Source organism: Triticum dicoccoides, chromosome 5B, assembly GCF_002162155.2.
Source record: "Triticum dicoccoides isolate Atlit2015 ecotype Zavitan chromosome 5B, WEW_v2.0, whole genome shotgun sequence".
In the NCBI taxonomy this organism is placed as follows: Eukaryota; Viridiplantae; Streptophyta; class Magnoliopsida; order Poales; family Poaceae; genus Triticum; species Triticum dicoccoides.
This window is the reverse complement of record NC_041389.1, coordinates 269,223,769-269,233,684: the sequence shown is the minus strand read 5'-3', so window position 1 is coordinate 269,233,684 and position 9,916 is coordinate 269,223,769. Positions and strand designations below refer to the sequence as shown.

The 9,916-nt window shown below is 47.5% G+C and overlaps 2 protein-coding genes across 6 annotated transcripts; one reads left to right on the top strand and one right to left on the bottom strand.

Annotated features, from left to right (window-relative positions):
- Positions 1-317: 317 nt before the first annotated feature.
- LOC119308357 (cytochrome P450 94B3-like) lies at positions 318-6,938 on the top strand. Of its 4 annotated transcripts, XM_037584481.1 has the most exons (9): positions 318-2,807; positions 2,972-3,154; positions 3,257-3,473; positions 3,588-3,668; positions 4,027-4,206; positions 4,375-4,431; positions 5,235-5,283; positions 5,359-5,487; positions 6,827-6,938. In XM_037584481.1, exon 1 carries the CDS (start codon positions 558-560, stop codon positions 2,079-2,081), a length of 1,524 nt encoding a protein of 507 aa, XP_037440378.1. In that variant the 5' UTR covers positions 318-557; the 3' UTR covers positions 2,082-2,807; positions 2,972-3,154; positions 3,257-3,473; positions 3,588-3,668; positions 4,027-4,206; positions 4,375-4,431; positions 5,235-5,283; positions 5,359-5,487; positions 6,827-6,938. The 4 variants fall into 4 exon arrangements, with proteins under 4 accessions (XP_037440378.1, XP_037440379.1, XP_037440380.1 ...); XM_037584482.1 differs by lacking the exon at positions 6,827-6,938 and having other exon boundaries at positions 318-2,700; XM_037584483.1 differs by lacking the exons at positions 3,588-3,668; positions 6,827-6,938.
- A 5-nt stretch (positions 6,939-6,943) lies between these two features.
- On the bottom strand, positions 6,944-8,572 carry LOC119308358. Of its 2 annotated transcripts, none has more exons than XM_037584485.1 (3): positions 8,217-8,572; positions 7,211-7,402; positions 6,944-7,094 (listed from the first exon to the last, which is right to left on the bottom strand). In XM_037584485.1, exons 1-3 carry the CDS (start codon positions 8,332-8,334, stop codon positions 6,979-6,981), a joined length of 426 nt encoding a protein of 141 aa, XP_037440382.1. In that variant the 5' UTR covers positions 8,335-8,572; the 3' UTR covers positions 6,944-6,978. The 2 variants fall into 2 exon arrangements, with proteins under 2 accessions (XP_037440382.1, XP_037440381.1); XM_037584484.1 differs by having other exon boundaries at positions 6,944-7,097; positions 8,217-8,571.
- Positions 8,573-9,916: the final 1,344 nt, after the last annotated feature.

Here is a 9,916-nt window from a genome sequence, read left to right as displayed (position 1 = left end):
CCCTAAGATAGATAATGGGGCCGGCTGCCACCCTAAGCAAAAAAGAGTGATCCAAATATTATTTTCAGGCGAATTACAAAGTAGCTAAAATGATTAACATACAAAGAAACATCATAACCTTGGCAGCGGCGACCCGTGAGGAAACTCAACAAAGGCAACAGCTCTTCGTGGGGAAGAAGCAGGGCAGGACACAGGAGGAGCTGCTGAAAGTGAGGGTGCGCAATTAAAAACAGCACCACTATGAACTAGCCCATCCGTTCATTTACACAGGACACATTTGTTATTCTAATCCGGAGTCACAGTTGACCTCATTTGCCTCCATCGCAAGGTCCTGACTTGGACGACAAGCACATCACAACTTGCCATGTGTGATGATGGGGCATGGCCAGACTCATCTTTGGAACCATATTTAAAAGCGAAAGAACTCTTCACGTATAGAGTATGGGTTGGACAGTGCAACTTGAATCTGCCTGCAAGGCGCGTATATATAAACCAAGAGGACAGTCCATCAAAATATTCACAGTTCAACAGCAAAGCCAAGATCAAAGTCAGAATCAATGGAGTTCCCCTCTTCTTCTTCCCTGTTACTCATCCTGCTTCCTCCCGTGCTGTACATCTCCTACCACATCGCGAGGAGCCTCGCCAAGAAGAAGCCCACCACCCACGGCCTCAGGAGGCACCCGCTGCTCGGCCACCTCCCGGCGTTCCTCAAGAACCGGGACCGCTTCCTCGAGTGGTCCACCGAGCTCATCGTCGCCAGCCCTGACCTCAGGATGGGCTTCTGGATCCCCGGGATGACCACCGGCATCGTCACCAGCAACCCGGCCGACGTCGAGCACATCCTCCGCACCAACTTCGCCAACTACCCCAAGGGCGAGCGCGCCATCTCCATGCTGGTCGACTTCCTCGGCCACGGCCTCTTCAACTCCGACGGGGAGCAGTGGCTGTGGCAGCGCAAGAACGCCAGCCTCGAGTTCACCACGCGCTCGCTCCGCGGTTTCCTCATCGACTCCGTGCAGGCCGAGGTCAGGAACAGGCTGCTCCCGCTGCTGCGACGCGCCGCGGCCGGCGGCGTGGTGCTCGACATGCAGGACGTGCTGGAGCGGTTCGCGTTCGACACCATCTGCATGGTCTCGTTCGGGCACGACCCATGCTGCCTCGCCGACGGCGGGGCCCTGACGGAGGGGAAGTCGGACTTCATGCGCGCGTTCGGCGAGGCGCAGGACCTCATCGTCAGCCGGTTCCTCGACCCCGTCGCGGCCTCCTGGAAGGTCAAGAAATGGCTCAACGTCGGCAAAGAGCGCCGCCTGAAGAAGGCCATCGCCGACGTCCATGGGTTCGCCATGGAAATCGTCCGCTCCCGCCGTCAAAGTGCGTCTGGGGAAGAAAACAGAGACGACGTCCTGTCAAGGTTCGTGGCGAGCGACGAGCACGGCGACGAGGCGCTCCGGGACATCGTCCTCAGTTTCCTGATCGCCGGCCGCGAGACCACGTCCTCGGCGCTCACGTGGTTCTTCTGGCTCGTGTCCTCCCGGCCGGACGTCGTGGCGCGCATCGCCGACGAGGTCCGCTCGGTCCGGTCCATGGCAGGCACTCGCCCCGGCGACCCGTTCACGTTCGACGCGCTCCGGGACATGCGGTACCTGCACGCCGCGCTCACCGAGTCGATGCGGCTCTACCCGCCGGTGCCTATCGACTCCCAGTCGAGCGCGGCGGACGACACGCTCCCCGACGGCACCCACATTGGGGCCGGCTGGAACATCACGTACAGCGCGTACGCCATGGGGCGGCTCGCGGTCATATGGGGCAAGGACTGCGCCGAGTTCAAGCCGGAGCGGTGGCTCGGCGACGATGGCGCGTTCCGGCCTGAGAGCCCGTTCCGGTACACGGTGTTCCATGCCGGGCCGAGGACGTGCCTCGGGAAGGAGATGGCCTACGTGCAGATGAAGTCCATCGCTGCGAGTGTGCTCGAAGAATTCGCGGTCGACGTCGTCCGCAAGAACGCTGGCAGCGGCGGCGTGCCGGAGCACGTGCTTTCGGTGACGCTCAGGATGAAGGGCGGCTTGCCTGTCCAAATCTAACATATAAAGCCTCCTAAGTACCCGTCCATCCGGGGGCATCGCTAGCGCGCGTCGGTTTTGACCACCCGATCGATCTCCTACGGTCGTTTTTTGGCTACTGGCGGCTGGTCAGCCGTCCGTTTTTTTCCACTTTCGTTCCTGATTCTGGAGAGGATGGCAGGTGGGGCTCAATAGACGTGGGGCCACGGAGTCAACCTAAGTTTCCTTCATCTTTTGGTACGCGGAGTCTTCATCGCGTGCTCGCCAATCGCGATCTGGGTAAAAGCAACCCTATCCCACGAGCCAATCCTGCAGCCGCCTCCCCGCTTCCTCCGCACCTCGCCCCACGAGCCCCTCTCCCCTCCGCCGCCTCCTCTCCTTCACTTTTCTCTCGGCGTCGCCACCAAAGGAGGCGCACATGGGCGGTGGATCCGTGCCAGAGAAGAGCGGCGGGGACTGCGCTCCGGTAGCAATGGGGTGCAGCCGGCCGCGGGGAAGATCGCGCTGCCGCCCTTTCCTTCCTCCATCCCCGCCCCTGCCACGAACCCCTCCTCTTCCCCTTCCATACCGGCCTCTGCCGCTCTCCTCGTTGGGCATCACTCCATGTTGCGGAGGACGGTTTGCAGCCTGTGCAGTTGAGGTGAGGAACGGAGGTGGGGGGAAGGAGCAACAATGGGGAAGATGTTGTGTGCGTTGTGGGAAGTAGCTTGTTGAAAGCCCTGGCTGGCCAGGGGATAAGAGCAGGAGGTAAAAACCCTAGATGCCATCCTCTCATTCGGGCTGCATCCCCACGTCTCGTGTTGCCCTCTCTCCTCCCCATTGCTCTGCTTTCCCCCTGATTTCTCTTTTCCATTTTTCTCCTTTGTGGTTTGACTAGGCGGTTTATAGGGTCATCCAATTTTTATTTGCAGGTGCTAATCTTGCTGCAAGTTGTTGGCTGGGTCTCTTTCTCCCTAGGGAAGGCATAGTAGACCTCGGGGAAACCAAGGATCTTGCGGTGGCTATAGCGATGCCCCTATCATCTCATCCCTCTTTCTATGTGCTTCTCTCCATGGACAGCATCGCCATGGCCAGATCGATGGTTAAAGCCATAGGTGAAATATATTTCTCTTTATTAGTCATTTGTGACAAGCACACTCTTCCTTGATTCGATTTTCTTCAGGATGTGATTATTTACTATTTTTCTCTCGATGCAGCATTTTCCCTTGATTAAATTCAGAAGATGGCGCTCGTTGCCAGCGGGATCTCGAGGAACATGTGACCTCCATGGTGTTCACTGCTAGACGGTGTGGCAAGGAGGGGTACCTTCTGCGGCGATCTTTCTTGGGGAACCCTGGGCAACCGTCATTCAGGTCTCCTACTAAAGCTCCTCCTCGCCACCACGAGTGCACGCCATGTCTTCCACCCTGACATGTAAGTTGCGTTCCACCCATCCCCATCTCTCTCTCTTGTTTATGTTGTCTGATTGAATGATTATGGTGATCTCATGATTGTGGAATATTTCTTGCTCTTCTGGGCTTGTGGAAGTGGCCACTTATGGAGGCTGATTGATTTGGTTGGTTCGATAGGATCCCAACCTGAGGAGAATGATGGTTTGGAGATGGCTAGGTAATGTGATAGATTCAGACATCTTATTTGTTGGATGTGTATTTATTTTTAAATAGGCAATATGTTCTTGTTTGATTGCTCTACAAGGTCTCAAATAGTCAGCTACCATCATTCTTAAATCAAAGGAAAGATTACTGCAATTGTAGTTATGATATGTGCTAATAATGAATTGAAAACATGAAAATTGTAACCTGAAGGTTTGAGCGTTGTCACCTAACCTTTTCTGTTTATAATGAACACCAGGGTATAAATCTTCAAGTGTCTTTCTTGTTTAAGCTTGTGTTCGATTAGCTTGCAGCCCTTGGTAGCACTAAGACTTCACTGGCATCATTTACAACCCTATTGGCTCTCTTTGCAGCGGCCTGTGGGGCATCGACCAGACTGGCAGCGCTTCCAGGCAGGAGAGGCTTGGGGGCCTCGTGGGTTGGGAAGATGGCGGCCACCCGGGTTTCTTCGATCGATCTGCGATCTGGACAGGGCCACGGCAACGCGGGCGTCGGGCGTAGGCGACCGACCCTCTGCAGCCACGCGTTGATAGGTAGAAGGCATAACACTCCTCCCACCTTTGCTTCTCCCCTCCTCCCCTTCACTTCCCACTCCTTTCCAATCTAGACTACCCACCTACGTCCACATCTTTTTTCTCTCGATTTGTACTACTTGATTCTCTGGTTCTCTTATAATCTTATTTTGATTCCTCAACTTTTAGTTACCTGTCGAGACTATAAGAAGAATTTTGAGGAAGAATTTGATCAAGAAGACCAAGGTGAATTATGTCTCTCTTGAACACAGTCACGCCTGTTCCTGCATTTTTGGATTTTTCTGTGTAGTAGAGCACATGCCATGATTTTGTACTCCTCTTCCTTCCGCAACCTTGCCTGCCGAGCGCACTGAGCTGTTTTGCTGTACAAAGAGCCTCTCCTTTTCAATGTGCCATGGTGTCCCTCTCCAGGCTAGCTCCAAACTTTTGACCCCATCATTCCCATGGTGTCTAAGAATATCATAGGGAAGAGGCTCTGGGAGAGGGGGTTTGGTTTTACTTTTCTGGTTTTGCAACACGATGCGACGAATTTCTCTTGCACGTATGGCTTTATTCCTTCATTTACCATATGCAAATCTTAATCTTTAATTTGTTTGGTTTCCTATGAGTGGAGATTACTATGATGCTATGTAAGCGTAAAGTGTAGAGTGAATCAGATATGTGCTAGGTCCACTAATTTAGCTCATTACCTTGCTTCATTGTTGTGTAGATGCAAAACTTGTTTTCCCTTTTGCTGAATTTGCCACTATTTTTCATTTCTTCTCATTATTATCTAATCAAAGTGACTCGACGTATTTGAGGCTCTCGTGCATGTCTGGTTTGGACTTGCCCTTATTTTTTACCAAATCACTAAACTAAACTGTATAAATAAAATAGACCCCCTCCTTTCCAACACCTTATATATTATTAGAGTGAGCAATAGCATGTTATCATATTCGGTTTCTTGTGAGCAGCACTTCAGTTTAGATTGTCATATACTCTTTGCTATATAGCATTTTTTGCTTATATCTATTGCCTATTTCGCATAGAGAGATGGTTTGCTTTGGAGAGGAATTAGATAAGGCCCATGAGTCCTAAGTAAGTGTGATAAGCAAGCCCTGCACTTCTATTTACTATTAAGCGTCAATTAAATTTTTGATAATGGCATTTCAGAGATAATACAATCAATCCAACTGTTAATTTTGGTGTGCTTTTTGGACGGACTAATATGAAGACGCTGGCTAGCTCGCATTGCCATCATATAGTCTAGAAGCAAGGGCAAGGATTATAGGGAAAATGAAGGTACAATGCTCCCAATATATTTTACCTTCTCGGCGAAGTTTTGGTGCTTGCGCAAGAAAATAACACCATCATTATACCTACTGCTCATTTTTTATTCAGGCAATTAGCCATCAATAGGAAAAGCCAACTAATTGTACTTTCTCTATTGCAGAGGTGAAATTACTACTACTTTTCGAAAGTTTTTTTTATGCATGTTCCCCTTTCTTAATCTTCTATTTTTTCAAATGTACATACCTGTGCTTATAATCATTATTACACTTGGTTCTACTGCAAGAGCATACTTTATCTTTCCATTTCCATCAATCCATCTTGATGTGTGATTGGGTTGTTGTGTGATGCTGTTAGCTATTGATATGGTGTCTGCTTATGTCTGTTCATAAGTACGCCCTTTGCCTATTGTTCGGTTGAGACGTATAGCAAGCACAAGAAAAATCTGCTAATGAGTTCTTAGCTAGCTTTTGATATTTTAGTCTTCTGGCCTTGTTCACACATAGCTCCAGAATTAGGGAACTAGAAATAACTGATTCTTGTCCACAAAAAACAGCTAGGTAATTTTCATAGACCTTCAGACCTTCATTATTATATGCTTTTGCATTTGTTGCATTCGTTCTTTCAGGTTGTTTCATTATTTTTCCATGTTGGCTTTAGGATGCCCAGTGTATTTCAGCTCATATGTACATGTATTGTGTATGGTTTATTTGTCCTATCTGCCGGTGTCTGAGCATGACAAGCAGCAAAGAGGGAGGGGGGATTTTTTAAGTACAAAGCAAAATGTGCACAAAATAGATGCGGCTCACAATGTCATAGCATAGACTGGAAAAAATATACATTGTATATATATATCATAAATACTATTATCCAGTGCTCACGATTTATGTTCACATAGATACATGGTAACAACAACATACCTGGTTTTGTGGATAATGACTACTCCAGTGCCACAACAGTAGAATACACTAGACTGGTCAAAAGTGCTCCATTGCCTCAATTGTAGAATACACCGGACTGGCCAAAAGTTGTCCATAGCCACAACTGTAGAATATATGTCGCAGTTTGACCTTCATACTCTCAATTTGAAGCTTCATATCATCCTGTTTAGCCAAAAAATATCATAAATTGCACATTCATTTGGGTAAACATGTTGGCTTTCATGTAGTGATATTTTGCTTTGGCAGTGTGCATCGTATGATGCTGAGGCCTAGAGATGAACCTTTCCATCATCTTAAAAGAAAAAAAGTTTGTACCCAATAGAATGAAATACTTTTGCCCAGGGTGTAACAGCTACCTGGGAATGAGAATGCCTAAGGTCTCTTGCAGTTTCTGAAACTTCTTCCTGCAGATCAAAGATATCTCAGAAGCTATGTCCCCGGAAGCTCCTGTAAACTGAATATCCACTGCTGCTGCTACTGAGCTGCGCTACTGATGTGATTGATTGTGAATTTGTCTTCAGGGTTGTATCAGCATGGTAAGAGATCTCGCTGCCAGCACTGCCTAAAGGGCTAGCTTCAGGATTGACCTATTTATATTTACGAGTGTGTGATCACATTGCGATGGCAGAGATGACTGGCGGAATAATACAGTTGATGTTCCATTTCTGACAGCCCACTCTGCTGTAGACAGAATAGTTAGTAACACTCTAATACACTTTTTTTGTTTGTATTCAGTTGATAGGTGTAATCAACAATTTTCAGAAAACAAAATCAAATGCAGACTTGAGTATTACCTGAGGGCGCACTGGAAAGGCTTCCAGAGCTAGGAGAAGAAACGGTTGAAGAAGATATGGTCTTGGGTGTTTCATAGGCATCAGGTGTAAGAGTGCACGAATGACAGTTTGCCCTTTGAAACGACGTACGCCGTATAGAAGCTTGGAATGCATTCAGAGATTTTTGTTGAAGTCTTGCTTCCTTTGAGCTTCCTGCAAACAATCAACAATGGTAGCCACACGATTAAGATTGCACTAGGCAATTCTTATCCTATACTGTACTGGGTTTTATTCTTTATAAAAATTGTTCAGCCTAAATTTTCTGCAAATTTCCATATTGAACTTGGAACCAAGTAGTTGCAGTGCAACCTTCAGTGTTAGGCTGGTAGCTGGGGAATTAAATGAGAAGACAATGATAATCCTACCAAATGCTTTTCTCACTATATATCACAGTGCTCCAGCTAATCATCCTAAAAGTTTTCCAAGACGTATAGTGGTAACATTAGACACTACCAACATCAAACGTGGTGTAGAACTGAAATTAGTATGACAGAGAGAACTAATAAAGGGGTGAAAGTTTCTTATGACAGTAATATCGTCAGTTTTCGTCCGACCAGTTTCGTAAGTTGTCCTTGGCCGTCCGTATATGTTTCTGCTTGGTAAGTTATGTGGGATAGAATTCGAATTTCTGTTATGGGCCACTGAAAAATTGCCCCATGTGCTAATTTTTTGGACTTCTTTTGTAATTAATAGTCTCACCCTGCTTCTTTACATCAAATCCTAGCAACTTATATATGTGCTAGATATGCAAGAATCAAACAAGCGAGCGAGGCCTGCCGCATAATGCCACCAATCGAAAAACAACTCCGACGAGGAAGACCAGGCTGCTATCAGCAACCAGCGAGCGAGGAAGGAACCAAAGAATAGAAATAGCCCGTCGGCTTGTGCAGCCGCGGAGCATCCTGAAGACCCCTGTGACACTAAAAGAGGGGAGGGAAGGGTGGATGGAGGAGGAGCAGAGAATCACCTCCAGGCGAAGGAGTTGGTGTCGCAGGCGACGACCCCCGCCAGGGGCAGTGGTCGCAGCCGCCGTCCCAGTCGACGAGCGCGTTGGCGACGTTGCCGAAGCACGCCTTGACGGACATTAGCGTCTCCCCCGTCTCCTATGCCGCCGCTGCCAACAGCCCAAGCACCGCCGCACGACGACGGCGCTAAAGCGACTGTCCTTGCCTTCTCCCTCCGCCGCCTGCGCACTCCGTACGGGATCGAGAAATCTCCTCTCCGGACCCACCTTGTGTCCGTCAGGGGAAGAAGCATAGCCGTGGTGGTGTTTTTTTTTTGACGGGTGTGTGGTCTTGTGTCAGCGGGGAGGGGAGAAACCAGGGGAGATGGACACGACCTGCGAGCGAAGAGAAAACTGGTGACGTGTACACGTGGAGCACCAGCACCGACGAGCAAAGCGGCTGGTTTGGGAGAACGTGTGTGCACACACGTCGGACTGGTTTACAAGACGGGTAAACATATCCGAGTCCATCACACGAACGTGTTAGTGTACGCATGTATTTTTTTTTTTGAATACGTGTATGCATGTATTTGTTCTCCGAACACATACATTGCTGGATTTGATGCTATATATTTTTGTTATCAGGTTGGATTTACCTCAGTTTGTGTCCCTCACGAACTCAGACCATCTAAAAATGTGAAAATTGGATTCCCGCAAAAAAAAACGTAAAAACAGGAAGATTAATATATAGAGTAGTATAGCATGCAGTCGGACAAAAAATATAAATTGTCTTCAGGCATTGTTGATCCCGGTTCATACGAGTGCCTAATAAACCACCAATGCCCAATCTCCATGAAGCTATTGTTCCAGATTTAAAAAATGATGTCATGCGTGACGTTCCTAAGACGGACATATTGGAGGTGGTATGTATGAACTTGGCAACCACCATATACATTCTTTTGACCCAAACATTGATGCTACGAAGGAACAACAACAGTTGCATCCAAGTAAAATTACTCTAGAAGTGTCGGATGCTCAACATTTTAATTGTCTAAATGGCAATACAATCTGCCAATGTGGTATGCAGAATATAATCAATTTATTTTATCCTAAATCTGTATAGTTAGTTATTCCACTTCTGTTTATGTGCTGGTTAGTTGCACTATATGATATAGCTAGCCATGTAGTTTTCTTTATAAAGTCGGATTAAATAATCCACCGCAAGCTACATTCGTAGCTTTGTTTTGATGTAAGTTCATGCTTTTAGTCTATCGTGCTTCCCATTATCAGGCTTGATACGCCTGCGCCAGTTATATATAAAGACGCCATCTAAGTATCTCCTTGCATTGGTATGCCTGGACCGTAATGCTATCAGGATCAATAAAATATGCCATCTAAGTATAATGGTTTTAGATTTTAATGCTTTGTTTGCTTTGGCTACTTGCACCAGTTGCACAAGCAGCCTCTGTTTTTATTCCACATACCCAAGGGCAATATATTTTGACCTTCTATCTTTGTTCAACTGCAATATCTCAAATCGAAAGGCACAAACTTATTTTGAATGGTAACTAATTGGATCCGACCATGAGTGAGCCAAGGGATTGTTGTACTCCCTCGCTGTCTTTTCCAGTTTCACTCACTGCCAGAGCAAGAATACTATGTTTTGGTGGGGTTTCTTTTGGAAACAAAGACAACATATCTCGATGTGAAATGCTTCGACCGTC